Here is a 21,642-nt window from a genome sequence, read left to right as displayed (position 1 = left end):
CCCGGGCAGCAGCTGGGGGAGCTGGGCGGAACCAGGGGTGGCAATGCCAGCAGGACACGGTGCTGCCAGCCTGCAGACCCCTTTTCAGGGACCATGGCCTTCCCCCCTTCCTGCTCAGCTGTACACAGCCTTCCCAGTGTTTCCCTCCTGTGTCCTTTCTGCAGGAGGATTGTTGTCCCAGCGCATCTGCATTCAGCCCAAACACCCACCGGATTGAGGCTGTTTGCCACAAAAACACGTGCTGTTGTTTTATATAAACAAGTTGCCAAGCTGGAGTTGGACTGCAACAGTAAATACTGGGTCAGACCCCTTCCCAGCAATGTCTGTCCCACCGTAATTAATATTGATTTTGTGCAGCTGAAATATGGCTACACAATTTAATTTTGCTGCTAAGATTTTTGACATCGCTGTTCTTAGAGATTAATGTGGGATTTAATGAAGGATTTGGGCTCTCATCTGTGATGTTCCCTCATCCCGTCGTGTGCTGCAGACGCGCTGCTGACTGCTTTGGCACACGGCTTACAGCTGCTGGCGCCGTGGGCAGCGCGTGGCCCTGTGCCCGTGGGGTCCCCAGCCGGGCACACGTGCCCTGTGTCACTGTGCTGCTTCAGGGCAGAGCCAGGACACGGAGCACGCTGAGGATGAGCCCACAGCCCGCTGGGCAGGGCTGGTCCACAGCCACTGCCACTGAAGCACGGGCACTCAGTGACCCTGCCCACCCACTGGGACGGTGACACCACGGACAGTGGGACGGGGAAGGCTCCTCTCCTGGAGCCCGAGGGGCTTGATGGCTCCCAGCCTCAAACAGAAGTGTAAAGGTTCTTGTCTCAGCTCCCGGCGCAGAAAGAGCAAGGTGGGGCCTGTGGACCCTCAGCCCTTTCATTCAGGGCTGGGACAGGGGACAGCACAGCACGGCATGGCGTGGCACGGCCGGGCAGGACCCGGAATCCTCTGCCACAGGAAAGGGTGATGCCGAGTCTGGCCCTCAGGCTCAGGGTGGCACTGTCCTTGCTGGTGTCTCTGTGGGGACACAGCACATGGAACAGCGACCATGTGGCCAAAGCAGATTTTTTGCTTATCAAATCAAGGAGCAGCTGGATTAGAAGATTAGAAACCAAATTAATTACTAATGACTTCCTGGGGCCTGGGTGGTTCCGACAGGAGTCTCCAGGCAGCAGAGTGCTGGTGGCGCCAGGCAGGGGCAGGGGGACAGTTCACCAGCAGGCAGTGGGACAAGAGTGTGGAGCCAGAGGGCACAACCTGGTTCCCGCTGGGGGCCGTGCTGCTGCAAGCAAGCCTGGCAGGGCTGGGGTTGTGGAACCGTGCAGACCCCAGCTCCAGCTCCTGCTTAGCTCCTGCTTATCCATGCTGAGATGTGACCCCCCAGCCCAGGAGGAGTTTGAGTCAGGGGCTCGCCATGCTGGACTCTCCAGCCCTGGGATGAGCGGGCACTGCCCCCATTTCCCTGAGGCATTTTGCTCCCGGGGCAGAGCTGACCCAGCGTGTCTGGGCTGTCAGTGTCTGTCTCTGTGGCATGGCCTTGTGGCCCACCCTGCTGGGTGCTGCTGGAGGGGAGAGCAGGCGTGGGAGTGGGCGAGGGCTGGCACAGTCAATGGAGCGGCTCAGCAAGGAAACAGCCGCTCCTGTCCCCGCTCGCCAGGACAGCCGGGCTACTCGCCATCTGCTTCCTGACCTGGATATCAAACTGCAGCAGATGATGAAATATCTCAATGGGAAGAAAGTTTTCTTCTGCCTGCCAGAGCCTTTTGCTCGAGTGAGCAAGGACCAGGCAGAGGGATGAAAGAATAGAAGGAAGACCAGAAGGACGGAAGGACAGAAGGACAGAAGGACACGATGGAGAAGAGTGAGCCAGGTAACAGGCTGAGCTCTGGATGGAGGCTGGGCTGTTTTTAACCAGTTACATGCTACAGAGGAGCTTCCCAGGGACTTGGAACCCCCTGAGGTTCTTGGGGAGAGCATGGGGCATCCCTGTCAGTGCAGGTCACTTCAGCCCCTGCCACCACAGCACTTGAGGGCCAGAGCACCATGGGCAGCTGTCATCTCCCGTGGATGTGGGACACAAAGTGTGCACAGCTCTGCACAGATGCACTGACTGGCAGGGCCCTGTGTGAGGCTGCCGGAGCGCCCCTGCCCACTGGGCAGCCCCCAGCTCCTTACACTTGTTACACTGGGCTAATTGGTTTAACAGAGATTGCTGGGTCACTAATTACGGAGCCTATTGAACAGCATATCTCAGCTTAGGGATACAATTAAAAGTTCACCCTAATTAATCAGAGGTAATTAACAGACCTTGCATTTCTCTGACATTAATTAATCAAGGAATCCCGAGCAAATCGATGTAGGCAGGGGGGAGTCAGGGGATGGAGGGAGTGGGTGTTGCAGAGGTGATGTGCTCCCTGACCCACTTTTCTGGGCTGGGAGCAGAGTTGGGGTCTCCAGAGCAGCCCCAACAGTGTCTCTGTCTGCGTCACCCCCTGCCCACTGCCAGAGCTGGACCCTGCTCTGCTCCCTCCTCAGCATGGGAGTCAGTGTGGCCACAATGACACAGGACTGGGTTCTGCTGCAGGTCTGGCCAGTGACAGAACTGCAGCATTGCCACCAGCACTGTGAAGGTCCGGTCCTGCAGGGTGCTGCGTCCAGCCCACTGGGTTCAGCGCAGCAAAGTGCTCATGCCCTGCTCCGCCCGTCCTCACCACGCTCACAGGGGCAGCAGTGCCCGTGCAGTGCCCAGAGGACACAGGGCCAGTGGCCAGACCCCGCGGTGCCCCCGGCTGAGGCTGCTGCAGCTGTGGCAATCGTGAGCCGTGGTTTGGCTGCAACTGCCTCATCTCCATCTCCCCGAGGAGATGTGTATTGAGATGATCCAGACAAATGATAGATGGACATCGATGTATGTGTATGGATCTTGTGTATGGATCTGGCTGGGGGTCTGCAATATTTTGCTGCTAAGGAAGCCCTCATTTGTGGCATGATCGAGGACCCCATGCCAAATCAAGGAAATTGATGTGCTTGTAGCAGGAAACTTAATCACCAGAGGGGAAATGCCCACCTCGTTTTTCTCATGAAAGAGGAATGCAGCGCTTTGATTTTTGGCTCTAGTATAAACAGGGTGTGATTAAATATTGTTTCCCCGCTCTTTCTTGTCATTAATCAGGATATAGCTGCAAGCACTGGGCGTGACGTGGGGACACTTGCTTTGATTCCTCAAGTTCTTAAATTGTTTTGTTCTCTTTTCAATCCCATTAAAAATAGCAGGCGGGGTGTTCAAAGTGCTCCTGCTGGAGAGAACTTCTGATCTGCAGGGTGCGCGTGCCTAGGCAGTCCTAGGCTGTCCTAGGCTGTCCTAGGCTGTCCCAGGCTGTCCCACGCTGTTCTAGGCTGTCCCAGGCTGTCCCAGGCTGTCCCACACTGTCCCAGGCTATCCTGGGCTGTCCCAGGCTGTTCCAGGCTGCTCCCAGCAGCTGCAGAGCAGGGTCAGGGCCGGCAGGCTGCAGGGAGCAGAGGGCAGGCTCAGGGATAGCTGTTGGGACACCGCCACACGGGTCAGGAGGGGCCCGGCTGATCCGGCTGCCCCTCTGCCCACCGGGCTGGCAGGACCCGCGGCTCTGTGCTCGCACCGCTCGGCCCTGGCTGCAGGGCACAGAGACAGGGAGCGTGTCACTTCTTCACTCCCACCCGTGCCCTTCGCTCGCTCACAGCTCCACAGCCCTTGGAAATGCAACAGAAACTGCTGTCAAATGAGTTAATTTTAGTGCAAAGCTGCCACCAAAGCTTCTGCTGCTCTGCTGTCACTGCTCTCGTGTCTGGCACAGCCCTGTACCTGTGCCTCCCTGGGCTGCCCCACGAGCCCGCGGTCGTGGCCCTGCCCAGCATCCCCAGGGTGAGCCCATGCAGGTGCAGGTGCCCTCTGGGCCCCCGAGCCCGGGTGAGGTCACTCAGGACACTTCAAATGGCTGTCAGGGAGGTTTAACAGCCTCTGGCAGCGCAGGGCTGTCAGTGGCGGGGCTGGCGTGTCCCAGACCTTGTGTGAGTGCTGGCTCTGCCGAGTTCAGGTGGGTGCCCTGTGCTGTGCCCAGTTCCCCCTGCACCACAGCCATGTGGTTGCTCACCCGGAGGGGCAGGAGGAGGGAACCACGCCCTGATGCCCAGCAGTCCCCGAGGATGGCGCAGGGGGGTTGGTGTTGGTTTTGCAGGGACCCTCCTGGGAGAGATGCTGCTGCCTCCACAGCTTCCTGCAGCCCAAGGCTTCTGCCAGCACTTCCTGCCCTGCTGGTCTTTCATGGCTCTTTAGCCAGCCTGTAGCTTTCAAAGTGGGCAGTGACACCTTCTGCAATGTGGAGGGCGACCCTCAGGGAAGTGAGGAAGAAGAGGGCAGGCTTCCTTCACCCAGCAATGGTGCCAGAGGAGGCAGCAGTATTGGGAACAAGAGTGAGTTACCCAGTCCTGTCCCCTCAATGGGAACAGGGCAGCTCACTTCTGATTTTCTGCCTTCGAGTTTACATCAGGCAAGGACGGGGTTACAGAGCTGTGGAAGAGCTGGGCTGAACATGAGGTGACACTGAAAACAAGCTTCAAAAAAAAAAAATTACCAGCTTGTGTTTGAGTACAGATTCCTCATTTGCAGTTAAATATAATTGTGAAGGTCTGTGAGCCAGAGAGATATTTCTAGTTATTGGAGAGCTAGCTCCTGCCCCTGTGATCCCCGAGGAATGATAATGAGATTTACCCTCAGCAGGCGCTGTGGAGAGCTGGGGAGAGCCCCGTGCGGTGCTGGTGCGTGATGAGAGCAGAGATGGTTACAGGGTCCCCGCCCGCCACAGCACACAGATGAACCCTGCAACTGCATCATTTTCTGTGCTGTTCACAGCGTGCCTGACGCTGACAGACCCGGACCAGCCGCACGGAGCCCTCCGGCACCAGGAGGCGGCTCTGCCTCCCTTCGGGGCAGGAGGGATGCTCACGGGGGAGAGGGAGGATCCTGCTACCCTGGGGAGCCAGGACACAGGGAACCTGTGGGCCACCCCCGCCCTGCCTGCCCTGCTCCTCCCCAGAGCCCTTCCCTCCTTCTCTTCAGGTTCTGGTGCACTTCCAGCCCAGCACGGCCAGCAGGTGCCAGTCCCATGGACCAGGTTCAGCCCAGAGTCCGTCCCACGGCAGCTGCCTGCCCTGCCCAGGTGCTCATGGCTGGGACAGAGAGGCAGCCTGAGCTGCAGAGAGGCAGCCTGAGCTGCATCCCCATCGTCCGTCCGAAGGCAACAGAGAGGCAGCCTGAGCTGCAGCCCCATCGTCCGTCCGAAGGCAGCAGAGAGGCAGCCTGAGCTGCATCCCCATCGTCCGTCCGAAGGCAGCAGAGAGGCAGCCTGAGCTGCAGCCCCATCATCCCAAGGCAGCAGAGAGGCAGCCTGAGCTGCATCCCCGCCGTCCATCCGAAGGCAGAGCCGGGTCAGGACCGCGCTCCAGCGGCAGCAGCAGGGCCCCGGCGCGGGGCAGCGGAGCTGACCCACGGCCTCGCTGCGAGGGGCAGGAGCTCGGAGCGGGCCGCCACACCCGTGCCCACCTCGGTTATGGTCTTTGCAGCGTCAGTGACAGATATGTAAGGATTAAATTGCAGTAATCGCTGTAATCTACTCAGTGAGATTAAAACCTCCCCCCGCCCCCAGACTTTATCCCTTTCATTCCAGGACTCTTAGCAGTGATTACAGCCGGGGGAAGCCATTTAGCTTTTAAGCACCACTCCATCCTGCTTAAAAATGCATTTCAGAATCAAATGAGTTTGTGCAGCACAGCCAGGGCTGGCTGCTCCGGCTGGGCAGGAGGCTCAGAATTAGGACCAAAGTAGCTTGAGTCAGACTCAAAATTAAATTTATTGTTTCTGACCTTATTGAGAATACAGTGCATTTACAACTGATTAATGAGGCTTAACGGGAGTTCAGACCCAATTCAAGGCAGCTCCATAGCCTGCACTTCCATCCTGCTGTCTGACGGGCACTTTGAGACTCCAGTGCCCTTACGAGACCCCAAAGAGCAGAGCTGGGAGATGTGCCAGCAGTATTGGGTGGGGTGTGAAGGGGCCAAGGGACTCTGCGAGCCAGGACCACCCCTCAGAAGCAGCTCAGGGGCCAGGGCAGCTGAAGTGCCGTCAGCTGATGGGACTGAGCACCACTTCCATCCTCTGCAGCAGCGAGCCTGTGGCTCTCACCAGGCCAGGATGGTGCGAGGGCTACACAGCTCTGGCTGCCCCACACTGAGCATCTCCCTGTCCATGCACATGCAGTGCTCAGCCTCTGATTCCCGACACAAGGGTAGGTGGCAGTTTGTCAGCCAGAACCAAAAGGTTCTTAATGACATCAATATTAGACACAGAAAACTGGACTAACTGTGACATTTTGGCGCCGAGCACTTTCTTTGGCTCTGGAAATGAATTTTAAACTTGTTCTGTTCTGCCTTCAACATGGAGACATAATGGAAAGGACACCACTTTTAATCTTATTTGCTCTTTCTAGTGTGCACTTTATTGCTTCCCTATTCTTTTAGGTTTCATGTGCTCCTGGCATAAACTTGTGTATTTCTGTAATAATCTCCTGATCCCTGCACTTGGGCAGCTTTTCTCTCTGCCTGCCTGGCAGCCGTCTGTGCTTGGGATGAGCCCTGGACCAGCTCCTCCCTGGAAAACACACAGAGCTGCGAGCGCCCAGCAGTGGATCCTGCTGCTGTCAGTTCATGCTGGGGTGAGATTGGTCTCTCAGAGGGGAAACAAGGCAAAAGGGCTGGCCTGAGGCCTGCAGACAGGCTCCAAATCCCTTCTGTGGTGTCTGTGTCATGAGCACTGTTCAGCCACAGCCCCACGGCCCCCTGAGCCAAGTGCTGCTCTGAGCAGGGAGGAGCAGGAGACGCTTCTGGGGCCACACTGGAGAAACTACCCTGGGCAAAGCAGCATCGAGGAGCTGCAAGTGGCCTGGGAGGGGCAGGATGCTTCAGGGTTAATGTCAGACAAGGCAGTGGGGTTTCTAGCTGCTTTGGTAGATCCCAATACAGCCAGAGATTGGAGAGCTTGGGAGTGATGAAGGAGGCAAGATGCGAAAGATTTGCTTGGGAACAGAGCCAGGGACCCAAGAGAGACGGGGAGGAGAGGGAGCACTGGTGGGACCTTGGAAAGTGGCTAAGGAGGTGGGGAAGACAAGATGAAGGAGAGGATGGTGTAAGGCTGGGAGCAGGATGCAGCACCAGCTCCACAAAGGAACAGGTGAGGGGGCAGAAGGAGGCAGGATGTTTTCCAGGGCTCAAAGTTTTTCCTCCAGCCCCCATGCTGCAAGGCACTGGGTGAGGAAAAGGAATCTTCTGCAGTGACCCAGTGAGCTCCTTCCTCCGGCAATGCCAGTGCCTGGAACCTCAGTCTGGGCATCCCACTGGGGCTCTGTTAGAACAGACAGCAGGGCTGGCAGCGTGCTGATGGCACCAGAAAGCTGTTTATGTGGAGTGGGCTGTAAACAGCAAACATGTAATGGAAAAGACATGCCCTGCACAGATACAAAGACTGGAAGCAAAATTGTCGGCTTTACAAAACATTCCTCCCTTGCAAGCAGAGAAACCTGGAGGTGTTGAGGCATCCGCAGCAGCTTTATTTATCCAGACGCCTCTAATGTTCATGCTTAGGCAATGTGTCTGCTGCCAAGGCTGGATCACCACATGGAGGTGGTGATCTAAAATGGAAAAAGCAACTTTTCCACAGATTTGGCAGTTTGTCGTGGAGAGGAGCTAAGTGATGGATACTTTCCACCGTAGAAAGCAGAACCTGCCATTGCCTGGCCCCTCAGGTACCCTCCACCTTTGCTGTTGTTGCCCGGGCAGGGCAGCGGCCCTCGGAGAGGAGGCTGAAGTCCTGTGGGCTCTGTCAGTGCCAGGGTCCTGCTGGCACTGCGCTGGTTCTGGTGCAGCACGTGGGTGGGGGGAGAACCAGCCCTGGGTGCGTTCCCGTCACTCAGGGATTGCCCAGCGCTTCCTCTGGGCTGATGCTGTGCCCGTGCCTCCATCCCCCTGCTTTGACCCACACAGAGGGGCTGGGGCTCAGCCCTGCCTGCCACACAGAGCACTGGACACAGTACCCAATGTCCCAAAAGGAAAAACCACTGGGTCACTGAGGATTATGAGGTTTGTCTCCACAAGAACTCAGCCCATCCTCTAGGTCCAGAGCTCTTCTAAGGCAACAGGATACATCTTCCTGGAAACTCCATTCCTGCTCCCTGGGAGAAGCACTGCCATGCTCCCGCCCCAGCCCAGGTGAGAGGCTGCAGGCAGCCCTGCTTTTAATTTTTTTTTCCATTGTTTCTCACGTCTGCACCGAGTTCTGGGTGTTGCACAGGAGGGAACCTCGTCCCCGCCCTGGACTGGCTGCCGGGAGCCTGCGGCATCCTCGTTTGTGTCGGGCTGGCACTCCTTGCCTTTCTCTCCCCGTCATCATCCTTCTTCCCAAGGAACAAGACAAGTAGTTTTCTGCAGCCGATCAAGCTTCTAATGCTGAGAAAGCAGGAGCGATGGCTGCTAATGTCTAAGCAGTGCCGCACGCAGCCCTTTGGCTCAGCGGGAGCAGCCAAGCAGAAGCCTCGGATGTCGGGGTGCAAGAGGAAAGGAAAGGAAAGAAAAGAAAAGAAAAGGGGAGCCGGGGATGGGGATGGAGCAGTCCGCATTCAGACTCTGCCACAGCCGGTGGGCTTCCCGGGTCAGCCTGCATGTGGGGCACCATAGCCGGGACAGGCGGGGCTGAGCAGCCCCAGCCCGGCAGTGGAATTTAATTCATGCGTCACTTTAAAGCTTTTCCCTCCTACTTACCAGCGGCACCGCGGCGGCCGATGGCTGCTCCTCCTGCCCTCCCGAGGACAGAAGCGACTGCTACCGTGGGCGGCCCCGCCGCGCTCCCCTCGGGGGCTGATGGCTCGGGCAGCGCGGCCCGGGCACCGGGCTGGGGCATCCCGGGGACCGGCCGTGACCCTCGCAGCCCCGAGCCCCGGCTGCCGCTGCCGGGCGAGGGCTGCTCACACCGTTCTGCTGCCGGTCCCCGCTCCCGGGCGGAGGGTGCGCGGCTGCGGGAGGCGCCGCTTCCGACCCGGCTGCGGGGACGGAGACGGGTGCCCCCGGCTCCACACCGCTGCTTCGAGCGGTTCAGGGCTGGATGTGGGGGCAGAGCGGAGCAGGGCCGGGCAGGACGGCGCGACCGGGCACGGGACGATCGCACGGGCACCGGGGCAGGGCAGGGCGGGACTCGGCGGGCAGCGGGACCGCCCCGGCCCCGCGGCAGCCCGGTCCCGGGAGGAAGGGCTGTGCGCGGCGGTACCCCCGGCCCGGCCCGGGGGAGGCACCGGCGGCCGAGCGGCCGCGGGGGCTCCGGGAGGCGCTGACGTCAGGCGGCCCCTTAAATAGCGACGCAGCCGCCGCTGCCCCGGCACTTCCCGCGGAGGAGCGCGGAGCCGCCGCCGCCGATGGCGGGGATGGCCGCGGCGGGGCGGCGGGCGCAGGGGGGCCGGGGCGGGCGCGGCCCCCTCGGGCGGCCCGGCCGCGCTGCCGCGTAGCCGCGGGCGATGCGGGAGCGGCCGCGCCGGGGCCGGGGCGCCGGGCCGGGGCCCGCCGTGCCCGGCGGCGCGGCCCCATGGAGCCATGGCGCGTAGGGCGCCGAGCGGGCGGGCCCCGGCCGTGGCTCCGGCTCCGTCCCGGCGGCTGGCAGGGAGGGTCCTCGTCCTCTTCACGCTGTCGCTGTCCTGCTCGTACCTGTGCTACAGCCTCCTGTGCTGCTGCGGCAGCCCCGCCGCGCCCCGCGCCCGCTGCGCGCCCGCCCGCGCCGCCGCCGCCAAGAAACTTCTGCAGCAGTCGCGGCCGTGCGGGCGGGCGGCCCCCGCCCCGCCGGCCGGCAGCGCCCCGGGGCCGGCCCGCCCGGGCACCAAGCGCCTGCCGCGGGCCATCGTGGTGGGCGTCAAGAAGGGCGGCACCCGCGCCGTGCTGGAGTTCATCCGGGTGCACCCCGAGGTGCGCGCCCTGGGCACCGAGCCCCATTTCTTCGACAGGAACTACCACCGCGGGCTGGAGTGGTACAGGTGAGGGCGGGCGGCTGCGGGACAGGCCCCCGTCCACCCCGGGCGCCCCTCGTCCCCGGCCGCCCCCCGTCCCGGAGCATCCCCGTCCCGGAACATCCCCGTCCCTCCGCACCGCGGGCACTCGCTGCCCGCCCGCGTCCCCTCTCGGCTCCCGGCGCTTTCGCGGTCGGAGTGCTGGAGAGTTCCGCGGTCCTCGGTCAGTGGATGGAGCCGGCGGGGCGGGAGCGGCCGGACCGGTCCCGGCGGGCGGGCTGGCGGCGGAGGCTGTCGCCCGGCCGCTCTCGAGGAGTTTTCCTCCATCTCCTCTTGCTGTAGCCGAGCGGGTCGCGGCTCGGTCCTGCCCGTTCGCCGGAGCTTTCGGCTGTAGCCGCCCGAGTCACGGCCCTGCCAGTAGGCACCCAGCAGCCAGGACGATGCCAGGGCATCCCTTCCATCCCGTCTGAGGAAACATTTGCCCGGGTGAACGGTTCTGCAAAATGCGTGAGTGCCTGTTCGGGATGTACTGTCCTCCCACACCCCTGTTCGGGGCACCCCGGCACGCTTCTGCTGCCGGGTTTGATCGCTGGCTCCTGAGAGGGACAGTCCTTGTCCTCTGCCATCCCGTCTCTCTGAACTCGAGTAACTGTGGATCTATATGGAATCTCTAATCATTTGCAGAGGTCAGCGAGTGTGTCTCCAGCAGGAGATGGTGGGATTTTAATTCCCGTAAGGGCTTTTGTGAGGTGCTGTGGGCGCTCTGGGAGAGGCAGCAGGTGCTCTGTTCAGCAGGTCCCAGCGCCCATGGGCTCAGCGGTGCCGCTGTTCAGCAGGTCACAGCGCCCATGGGTGCAGCGGTGCTGCCGGCAGTTCACCCCCGCTCCCCGTGGTTCCCACCGGTGCAGTGTACCGGCGGCTGCTTGCTGTGCTCCTGCAGAGTGTTGGGTGCATTCGGGAAGGGCCGTGCGGCTTCTGCTGGGCATCAGCCTCGGGAAGCAGAGGGGAGCTTGGCCTGGCCCTGGCTGCCTGTAGCTCAGAGCAGGGGAAAGGACTCTGTCGTTGCCAGTGTCGGAGCATCACGGTGGGCGGAGGAGGCGGCCTTGGGGCTGCACCAGGCTCTCCTGCCCCACATCTTGACGGCGCTTTCCTGGCAGAGATGTCCCCAGGTCCAAAGTAGGTCAGTGCTCAGTGGCAAGCAGGTGGGAAGTCAGTGTGAGGTAGTGCTCACTCCCAGCTCTGCTCAGGTCCTGGTACCTGGGGCTCGAGCCTTGAGAGGCGGCGCAGACACTGCATGGAGAGACCTCAGCACTGCTGCCCCGCGTCCTGCTGGGGTCAGAGCGGACCCTGCAGGCAGTCGTGTTCAGATCCTCTGGTAACAGTACTTGTGGCAGGTGACAGGACAGCTCATTAGAGCCATTTCCCTCTTGTGAAGGTGTCCTGCAGCCTGCCACGTTCCTCCTATCCTTCAGAGTGTAGCTACAGCAATACCCTTCATCTGCTCTTGCCTCTTGGCAGGTCTGTGTCATTCCCACACCCTCCCCCCAACATCAGGCACTGTCACCCATCCTGCGTCCCCCAAAAGCCAGCAGCTGTGAGCAGCCCTGCAGCTCAGGCATGTGAGGACAGTGCTTTCTCTGAAAGCCACCCAGAGTGGCAGGATGGGTGATGGAGCAGAATATGGGTCCTGGCTGAGCCCCTGGCTCAGCACCTAGCTGGGAAGCAAAGCCCCTAAATCCTGAGCTGGGATCCTTCCCTACATCCTTGTGTCTGTGACTGCTCTGGGCTGTGCTTCCCCTGTGTTCTGTCAGGGTGGGAAATGTGGGGCCGGGAGCCTCACGGGCAGTGCAGGACTCAACCTGTGACACTACTCCCTTTCGAGGTTTGGGACACAGAGCCTGCCCTGAACGAAGGGACAGACCCTGCCGGGGGCATGTAGGAGCGCCTGTGGACACCAGGAGTGGTGCTGACCCAGGAGGCAGGAGCTGTGCCCTCCCTCACTGGCACTGAGGGGCTGCAGCGGTGTGCAGCCGAGCAGACAGCTCCCACCCCGAGCCTGGGACTGTCCCTGTGAAGGGACTTGTCCATGACCAGCAGGGATGCAGCCTGTGGCAGTGGCAGGGCGGTTTTGGAGCGAGGTGGGAGCAGCAGTGGGAGCGTGGCCAGGTGAGCAGCGCCCTGCCCCAGGGCCTGGCTCTTTCTGGATCAATAGAGAGATCATGCCAGAGCAGCAGGGCCTCCAAATTAGTTCAGCTAAAACAATTAAATGACACTTCCTTGGTTTTATTGCCATATTTTTTTTCAAACTGACAAATGTGCCAAAACTTAAGCACAGAGGCTGCTAAAGTATAAAACGTGGAATTGATTTTCCTCCTTGCAACTGGAGCAATTAATGTGGAGCAGTTCTAACCCACAGCGGGATAAGCTCCTGTCACTCTGCCAAGGGCCTGGGAGCTGGAGAGCAGAGTCCTGCCAGGGGCCACGGCCCAGCAAGGACAGAGCAGAGGCTGGGGGCAGCAGATGTGGGGGCTGTGAGGGATTGCAAGGGGCCTGGCAGGACCCAGAGTGGGAGGCTGCGCCTGGCCTGGCTGAGGCTTGTTCCAGCTTCCAGCTGGGAGAGCAGGTGCTGCCATGCTCGTGGAGGGCAGCGTCTGCCCACTGCCCAGAGCACTGAGCCTTGGAAAGGCAAAGGTGAAGGCATTCCCTGATGTGAGCAGGCTTTGCCTGCAGGACGCCCTGGCTGCTGAGTGCCAAGCTGTGTCTTTCCCTCGTGCCCCAGTGGGGACCCAAGTGGAGAGACCAAGTTGGTCTTTGGTGCAGTTGCAAGTAGCATGAGAACTGAGCCCCTTTGTTGTTCCAGAAACGCTGCTTATCATTTTCTCACGTTTTCCCCTGCCCTGGCATTTGTCTGACGCAGAGATGGCAGAGCTAGCGGGAGGGGACACCTCCTGATCTGCCTGTCCTTGCCTCTCCAAATGCCATGGTTGTTCACAGCTGCTGTCACGGTGCCATGGCCCGGAGCAGCCCCAGCTCCCCTGTGCAGGGGGGTGAATGCTGGGCAGAGCCAGACCCCAGTTCTCCCTGTGGGGGACCCCCACAACCCGGGGCTGCCCATCACTGCCTCCAGCCCCAGGGCCCCCGTGCTGCCTCAGTTCCCATCAGTCTCTAATCCACCTCATTAGCTACAGATACACTACAGGAAAGATATTTTTAGCAAGGTCTGTTTAAAGACAACTGAAACCAAACAGCAGCTACTGGGAAATATCGATTCATTACCAATCCTGCACTAAATGTTCAATATTGAGCTTTTTCCTGCTGCAAGTAGTGGGGGCCAATAACCTTCAATATTTTCCAGAACACAGGGAAGATGGTGTGATTTAAATTGCCATTAACTTTGAGTAGTGGCTCTAATTGCAGCGTCTCGGGGTGCAGTTTTTCTCCTTAGGATCCCTGAGTGATCCTCTCAGATGCTCCAGAGCTCTTTTCACAGAGGGGCTTTTCCCTGTGGCTGCAGCAGCAGGCTGAGCCTGGCTCCAGCCCATCCTGGCTGCCACAGCTGAGCCCGTGGGCGGTGTTGGCACAGGGCAGAGCCTGTCTGGTTCTGCACGGACCCACCTGATCCCAGGGATGGCCCTCGGGCCGAGCTTGGCTTCCCGTGTGCTGCTGCGCCGGTCCCTGGAGCACCGGCCCTGCTGGAGCTCTGCCCTGCCCCTCATCCCTGCCCTGCCCCTCATCCCTGCGCTGCCCCTCATCCCTGCGCTGCCCCTCATCCCTGCCCTGCCCCTCATCCCTGCCCTGCCCTTCATCCCTGCCCTGCCCCTCATCCCTGCGCTGCCCCTCATCCCTGCCCTGCCCTTCATCCCTGCCCTGCCTTTCATCCCTGCCCTGCCCCTCATCCCTGCCCTGCCCCTCATCCCTGCCCTGCCCCTCATCCCTGCGCTGCCCCTCATCCCTGCCCTGCCCCTCATCCCTGCCCTGCCCCTCATCCCTGCCCTGCCCTTCATCCCTTCCCTGCCCTTCCCCTGGTCTGGGGGCTGGAGCACCGTGGGGAGAGCCCCGCCAGGGGACAGCCCCGCCAGGGGACAGCCCTGCCAGGGGACGTGGCTGTGTCCCCTGCCCCTGGGCCTGTGGCAGGGCAAGCAAAGAGCCGGCAGACGCTAATTGCTCCCGGCCATTGCTAATTGCTCCCGGCTAATGGCCGGGCTGGCACACGCACAAATGGGAGCCCATTAGGCTTTGCCCCGCGACATGTTTGTGGGCTTTACTGACAGTGCATTTGGGTAAAGTTAATTAGTGAGAAGAGAGGAAGGCAGCAGCTCCAAGGATGCTTTGAAATTTCCTTGACTTCAGAGAGTGCCCTGGCTCTGGGGAACCGGCCCGGCTCCCATGGCAGAGCCTGCTGCGAGCGGCACCGCCCGGGCAGCGTTGCTGGGCACTGTTCCTGGGCACTGTTCCTGGGCACAACCCGGGCACTGTTCCTGGGCACTGTTCCTGGGCACTGTTCCTGGGCACACCCGGGCATTGTTCCTGGGCACTGTTCCTGGGCACAGCCCGGGCAGCATTCCCGGGCACTGTTCCTGGGCACTGTTCCTGGGCACAACCCGGGCACTGTTCCTGGGCACTGTTCCTGGGCACTGTTCCTGGGCACACCCGGGCACTGTTCCTGGGCACAACCCGGGCACTGTTCCTGGGCACTGTTCCTGGGCACTGTTCCTGGGCACAGCCCGGGCACTGTTCCTGGGCACTGTTCCTGGGCACAACCCGGGCACTGTTCCTGGTCACTGTTCCTGGGCACAACCCGGGCACTGTTCCTGGGCACTGTTCCTGGGCACTGTTCCTGGGCACTGTTCCTGGGCACACCCGGGCACTGTTCCTGGGCACTGTTCCTGGGCACTGTTCCTGGGCACTGTTCCTGGGCACACCCGGGCACTGTTCCTGGGCACTGTTCCTGGGCACTGTTCCTGGGCACTGTCCCTGGGCACTGTCCCTGGGCACTGCCGTGCCCGTGCTGCCTGAAACAGCAGTCCTGCTGTCCTGCCCGGGGTCACCAGTGCTGCCGAGACCCTCGCTCGGGCCAGGACAGCTTCCCTCCCCTCTCAGGAGCCGGGAGAGACGCTGGAGATCAGCTCGGTGGGGTGCCTCGCCTGTGGCATTAAAGATGAGAATCCCAGCTCTGTTCCTTCACCTGCTTTGTAATGCTGCAGTTCATTCTCACCTTTGCTTTGAAAGCACCGAATTCAGCTGGTGACCTGGCACACCATGGGCTTGGCTGCCCTGTGGGGCTGGCGAGAAAGGGACTTACAGCAGGCCCTGGTGACCCTGGGTGTGGGTGGTGGGGCCGGGCTCTGCCCACAGCGTGTGCCCAGGGACGAGCACACAGGGAGCAAGGGCCAGAGCTGGCTCATGGGGCCTCTGGGTGACAGGGAGCCTCCAGGACCCATTGCTGGCTTGGTGGGGTTTGTGCCTGGTTGTACTGTCCATTTGCCATTTGCACTCAGCTGGCACAGGGAGGTGACCAAGTGGCCACCGTGGCTCTGACACAGGCTGCCAGCTTGGGAATTGCTGCAGCAGCTGGGGCACATGCAGAGCTTTTAAAAACGAGTATTCACTTTTGAAGTGTCACCTGTGGAAGGAGTTGCCTTGGAAATGGGAAAGGGGGAGACTCCAGCTGGCCCATGAGCAGAGGGCAGTCCCAGCAGGGCTGAGAGCTGGGCTCTGTGCAAGCTGCTCCTTCCCAGCCCCACTGCCCTCAGAGCTGACCTTGGCCTCTGCCAGACCCTCTATCAGTGCTGAGCGACTACTGAGAGAGGTGAGAGTCACACATAGGTGTGTCTGTGAAGGACAACGCAAGTGCCCTTTGGTAAAGAATCTCTTGACTTAAAGGACACTGCAAATCTCTGGAGCATTTAAATGATTAAAAATGAATCAGCAACAAAGTTAATTACTGTGTTCACTCTGCTTTTATGCATGGAAATGTCCCTCATTAGCTGTCTGCAAGCACTGGTGTAAATTCTTTGAACATAAACATTTATTAAAGGGAGCTGCTCCATCATTAAATCCTGGCTGCTGCAGTGTGGGGTGCTGGCAGCGGGGCCATGGTGCCCAGCCAGCCGCTGCCAGGGCCACCAGCCTTGGGTGGTGTTTGTGGCTGTGGACATGGTGCTGTCTCTGCAGGCTGGGGCTGCAGCCAGGCTGTGCTGCTGGGCATGGCAGTGCCCCAATCTGGGCATGGCAGTGCCCTGTGCTGCTGGGCATGGCAGTGCCCTTCTCTGAGAATGGCAGTGCTGCTCTGGGCATGGCAGTGCCCTGTGCTGCTGGGCATGGCAGTGCCCTGATCTGGGAATGGCAGTGCCCTGCTCTGGGCTCACAGGGCTGCCAGCACAGCAGCGAGAGCTCTGCTCTGGGGCTGCTGGCCATCCCCTCTCTCCCCTCAGCCCCTCGCACCCTTGGCAGGGTGGTGCAGCCTTCGGTTGGGGCATCGCCGTGTCCTCCATGCCCCCTGTGATACCTCTCAGCCAGAGCTTTTTATTTCCATCACACCTCGGGTTCTCACTTGTTTGACCAGTTTAAACTTCCCGAAGCTACCAGAAGTAGCTTTGCTGGAGCTTTCATCCACCGCTGCCACCCGCTGTCCTGCTGAGCAGAGGTGCCAGGCAAGAGCTGAGGGCACTGTCAGCTGTGTGGCACGGGTGGCACGGCACGGCACGGCACGGTCCCGCTGGGAGCAGTCTGGCTGCCCCATGCCCACCTCCCAGCGCAGCAGGCTCCCACTGCAGAGCACTCGCAGCTCCGCCGGTGCCAGCGGCTGGGACAGGGCAGCGCAGAGCCCTCACCTGGGCTGGCACTGCGGGTTTGCCCAATGAAGCAGTTTGCCTTCGTGCCGCCGAGCAGATGGAGCTCAGATGGCACAATCCAACCTCTGCGCACAGCAGGGACTGACCCAGAGCCGCTCTGTGATGGGATTATCAGCGGGCACTGCCCTCCCCACTCTTATCTGCAATATCTCAATTGTTTGATGAGATTTTGTACAAATTCCTCCCTGGGAGAGTGTTTCACGCATGTTCGACATCAAAGCGGCACAGCCAGTGAGGGAGCGCATGTTTCTTTAATGTGGGAGTGTTGTAGGGGCCGCGGGGTGCCCAAAGGCAGATTATAACAAAATTAATAATTCAGGCTCGGGAAGGTGCTGGTGAGGAGTTAACCCCTTCAGGGCGAGTCGCTGCCTTCATGCTGCCATAGCCAGTCAGGCTCTGCCTTGCTGCTACCCAGCACCTCTGGGGTGGTGGGCTGGTGGGGCTGGGCTGGCTCCAGGCACTGCAGGGCACAGCTGGCCACAGCTGGCCACAGCTGGGCACAGCAGCTCCCTGGCTGTACCCACACGTGTCCCCATGTCACTAACATGGGCACACACAACCTCTACATCTGGCTGGAGGAGTGTTAGTGCCCATATCAAGTGGCAATAAAGGGCTTTAAGAGCTGGGCAAGTCTAATGAAAGAAATATCTCTAACTCAGGAGGAATTAATGCTGTCCCTGCAGCCAGAGCAATGTGCTGACGAGTGCCCCAGCTGTCCTCCCCCTGGCAGTGTCACTCGTACATCACTGTCCCCAGGCTGGCAGCAGCTGGCGCAGCACATGCCAGCAGCCAGTGCCAAGGCCAGCTGGGGACACCAGCAGAGCCACAGGACATGCCCGTGGAGCAGCAGGAGCAGCTCCTGGCTGAGCCCTGGCCATGCAGCTGTGGCACTGTGGGCCAGCACCAAGAACCTTCACACCTACACATGCCAGCTTGGGCCTTAAAGCTCTGTGACATGCTATTTGTATGTAAATAACCCTGTGAATGCAGAAGTCCAAAAATATTATTTTAAAGTCTGGTGTAATTAAGTTTGCCATGCATTTCCCTGCTCCTGCAGCCCTGGGGATCCTGCTGTTAGCGGGAAAATGAATGCCTGGATGACATCTCTCCCCCTTGCATGGCTTCACTGCTGATTTATTTATCTGCCCGTGCTGTGTTTTGTTGTCTCAGCAGTCTCTGTTTGCTCAGGAGCAGCAAACACTGGGAGTCCATTTAAAAAAAACAACTCTTGTCTCATTTCAGTAATTTACTATGCAGAGGTTTTGTGTTTTTCATAATGGATTAGAACCTGTAATTTTGTATTTTGAATGCATGGACCTAATAACTCACGTAATGAAAGTCTAACAGGCTTGAGGATGAGCCATTAATGAAACAGCAGTTTTATGATCTTCCACAATATATTGTAATAGCGAATCACTTACAGAGCTGTCCTGTGCTGATTTATGATGAAACTTGTTTGTGATGTGGAGATAGAACCATGTGCCTGCACTTCCTGACAGTCATTAACCAATGGGAATCGTAATCGGGATTTATGGGGTTTGGAGCAGAGCAGTGGGAACGGCCAATTAAGCGCCATCCATGCCCAGGTACCTCAGTGAACCTGCCCTGCTAATTTGTGCTGAATAATTAGTTTGTTTTCTCTCGAATCTCTGGTCAAGAGCACATGAGGGTGGGTGGGATGGTGCCACCACTCCCCGCCGTGCCCTGGCTCTTCCATCGCTGTCCTCTGGTCACGGGGGTGCTGTGGGCTGCTGCTGGACCTCCTCCCGGTGAGGTCTGCCATGGGCCCAGGGCTGCTGGCCACGGGCCGTGTTTTAGGGGTGCTGGAGGTGCCAGGTCCTGGTCCCTGCACCGACCCAGCCGGGGAAGCCCGCGTGGCCCTGCAGCTGTCCGGGTGTGTGGCACGGATAACGCAGTGCCCTGGGCTCTCCGGAGGGACGGCTGCAGACAGGGATGCAGAGAGGGACGGAGTGTTTGCTTCCCCTGGCTGCTGCTGGCCCGAAAGTCTCCGGGGCACCCAGGGCTCCAAGGTGGGTGAAGTGACGGTGGTACCAGCGCCAGGTCCCCGTGCAGGGCCGAGCAGCCGCTGCGGGGCCAGGCGGGCACACGGTGCCTGGGGCTCTGCCTTGTGGGGCCACAGGGAGCCCCACAGGCTGCACTGGGGCTGTGCCTGCTCCCACCGCTGCAGCTGCTGCTGCCTCAGAGCGCTGCTGGGGTGTGGATGCAGCACAAGGCTGCTGGCCTCAGCCTGGCTGCCACAGTCCCTGTCCGCTCCCGCCAGGCACTCCCTACCTGCTCCAGCCAGGGGACCTCCAGTGCCATGAATCTGACTGCGGTGGATTTGATAGTTTACTCTAGTAATACCAGACCAATTTATAAATCATTCCATCCCATTAGTTTTTATTTGATTTGGGTGTTCAGATGTCAAAGCAAATGATTTAATTAGTGCTAAGCTGGGCTGCAGGGATGCTGCATGTCTCCCAGGCTGGTGCTCCTTGCCTGGCCTGCAGCCCAGCCCCCAGTGCCAGAAGCAGACGGGTGTACCCAGGAGCCCATTCAGAGCTCTTGGGCCTGCTCAGGCCCTGGTGGGGTGGGTGATACCCTGGTGGGCACAAGCCCCACATCCCTGAGCAGCCCCTTGTCCCAGCTCCCGCCGGCAGAGCAGCACAGCCCCACGGGGCCTGTCCTCTGCTCCCCAAGGCTGCTCGTGGTGGTGGTGTGGCACAGCCGCCACGTTCCTGCATCCTGGCACTGTTCACACACTTGCTACTGTGTGTGGGGGGCTGCCGGTGCCCTTGTCCTCTACCCAGGCTGTCCCCTGGGGCTGGGATGGACCTGGAAGCCATCCATGGCCAAGGTCCTCCACAGTGCTGCTGGAGGGATCTGTGCCTGCTCTGTCCCGCTGGGAGGGAACGTGTCACCAGCCCCACGGCGCAGTCACCACCGCCTGGTGCCGTCCCGGCTCCTTCCTTCCCCTCACCTTCTGCTTTGCTTGCAGGAGCCTGATGCCACGGACACTTGACAGCCAGATCACGGTGGAGAAGACCCCCAGCTACTTTGTCACCAAAGAGGCGCCACGGCGGATCTTCAACATGTCCCGGGACACCAAGCTGATCGTGGTGGTGCGGAACCCGGTCACCCGCGCCATCTCGGACTACACGCAGACGCTCTCCAAGAAGCCCGACATCCCCACCTTCGAGGGGCTGACCTTCCGCAACCGCAGCCTGGGGCTGGTGGACACCTCCTGGAACGCCATCCGCATCGGCATGTACGCCGTGCACCTGCAGAGCTGGCTCCAGTACTTCCCCCTCTCGCAGATTCACTTCGTCAGCGGCGAGAAGCTGATCACGGACCCAGCAGGGGAGATGGGCAAAGTCCAGGATTTCCTGGGCATCAAACGGGTTATCACAGACAAGCACTTCTACTTCAACAAGACGAAAGGCTTTCCGTGCCTGAAGAAGTCGGAGAGCAGCGGCTTGCCTCGCTGCCTTGGCAAGTCCAAGGGCAGGACTCACGTGCAGATAGACCCCGAGGTGATCGAGCAGCTTCGGGACTTTTACAGACCTTATAATATCAAATTCTATGAAACAGTCGGGCAGGACTTCAGGTGGGAGTAAGTGTCCGGGAGCAGAGCTGCAGTGACACGAAGCTGCAGTGCTCTCCGAGAGGGCCCAAGGGGCTGGAGGCAGGACCCCCTCAGCCCAGCCTGCCCAGAATTGCGGGCAGGGGCAGCAAGGGGCTCCCTGTCCCTTAGGAGTCAGCAAGGCCCCGGAGAACCAAGATGAGGCAGACTCAGAGTCCTGCATCCAAGCCATGGATGAGTGCCCAGCAGCACCGCCTGTCCCAGCGGTCAGCAGCGACATGGCTTCCTCTGCGGGCTCCTGTCTGCCCTTAGCACCACAGCGTCCCCAGGGCCACGGGGATGGCCCCATCCTGCAGCCTGTGTTCAGGCCGCTCCAAAGCACATCCCTCTGTGTCCCAAAGCAGATGGGAGCTCCTGGACAGTGGCAGTGGGACTGTCCCTGCCAGGCCCCGTCCTGGGCAGGCGGAGCTGCACTTTGTCACTTGCGTGCCACGTGTACCCCTGAGGACAGTGAGATGTATCTGCTTGACAAAGAAGTCTATGGGAAATGTTGTACTGATATTTTGTCCTGTGAATAAAGCACAGAATCCTGCTGTTACGGGTACTTTAGTGGCACTAGTTTCCTTGTTCAGCTTGTGATCCCTTCATGTAAATAAAGTGGCTTCCACCAGTCCGTATGCATGGGCTGTTCTTAGGACAGGGCTGGGCAGCCCCCGGGCAGAGCTGGGGTGCCACGGGGAGCCCCCACACCCTCAGACAGGCATGGGAACAGGCAGGGGCTCAGGCAGGACAGGGCTCAGCCCAGCAGCACCGAGGGCACCTGTGGCACAGCCCTGCCTGGGGCTGCCCAGGCTCATCCCTGGCACGGGGCTGGGGGTGTCTCAGAATGACGCATCGTGGCCATGCAGGAATGCAACACACCATGGACCAGTTTGCAAGGCCTTGGTGACAGTGATTAGTAACCAGTGAGCTCTAACAGGAAACAACTGGAGTTAATTAGTGGACACCTAAGAGAGCCCCATCTGCATCTCTGGCAATGCCAAATGCAGGGGAAGGCACAGCAGTGAGGGCACCCAGAGGCAGTTATGGGCAGTGGAGGGAGAGATGGGAATTAATAGCCATTGACAGG

The 21,642-nt window shown here is 60.0% G+C and overlaps 2 protein-coding genes across 2 annotated transcripts in view; both read left to right on the top strand.

Annotated features, from left to right (window-relative positions):
* The first annotated feature begins 8,959 nt into the window (after window positions 1–8,959).
* Window positions 8,960–21,642, top strand: part of UBFD1 (ubiquitin family domain containing 1) — a 134,444-nt gene continuing 121,761 nt past the window's right edge. Inside the window, exon 1 of the mRNA XM_072935757.1 lies at window positions 8,960–9,497. Coding sequence (XP_072791858.1) covers window positions 9,188–9,497 — 310 coding nt within the window. The 5' untranslated portion in view covers window positions 8,960–9,187. The remainder of the gene's footprint in view (window positions 9,498–21,642) is intronic.
* HS3ST2 (heparan sulfate-glucosamine 3-sulfotransferase 2) lies at window positions 9,499–21,183 on the top strand. Its single transcript, XM_030284760.4, has 2 exons — window positions 9,499–10,103; window positions 19,929–21,183. The coding sequence occupies exons 1-2, from the start codon at window positions 9,670–9,672 to the stop codon at window positions 20,545–20,547; spliced, it is 1,053 nt and encodes a 350-aa protein (XP_030140620.4). The 5' UTR covers window positions 9,499–9,669; the 3' UTR covers window positions 20,548–21,183.

Source organism: Taeniopygia guttata, chromosome 14, assembly GCF_048771995.1.
Source record: "Taeniopygia guttata chromosome 14, bTaeGut7.mat, whole genome shotgun sequence".
Classification (NCBI taxonomy): domain Eukaryota; kingdom Metazoa; phylum Chordata; class Aves; order Passeriformes; family Estrildidae; genus Taeniopygia; species Taeniopygia guttata.
The sequence above is the reverse complement of the archived record's forward strand: the minus strand, read 5'-3'. Positions and strand labels throughout refer to the sequence as shown.

Bases quoted from the DNA above. Each gene is read 5' to 3' on its own strand.
- HS3ST2 (XM_030284760.4), top strand. From the start codon at position 9,670: ATGGCGCGTAGGGCGCCGAGCGGGCGGGCCCCGGCCGTGGCTCCGGCT. The intron at 10,104-19,928 runs GTGAGGGCGGGC...CTTTGCTTGCAG, and splicing joins CGCGGGCTGGAGTGGTACAG to GAGCCTGATGCCACGGACAC.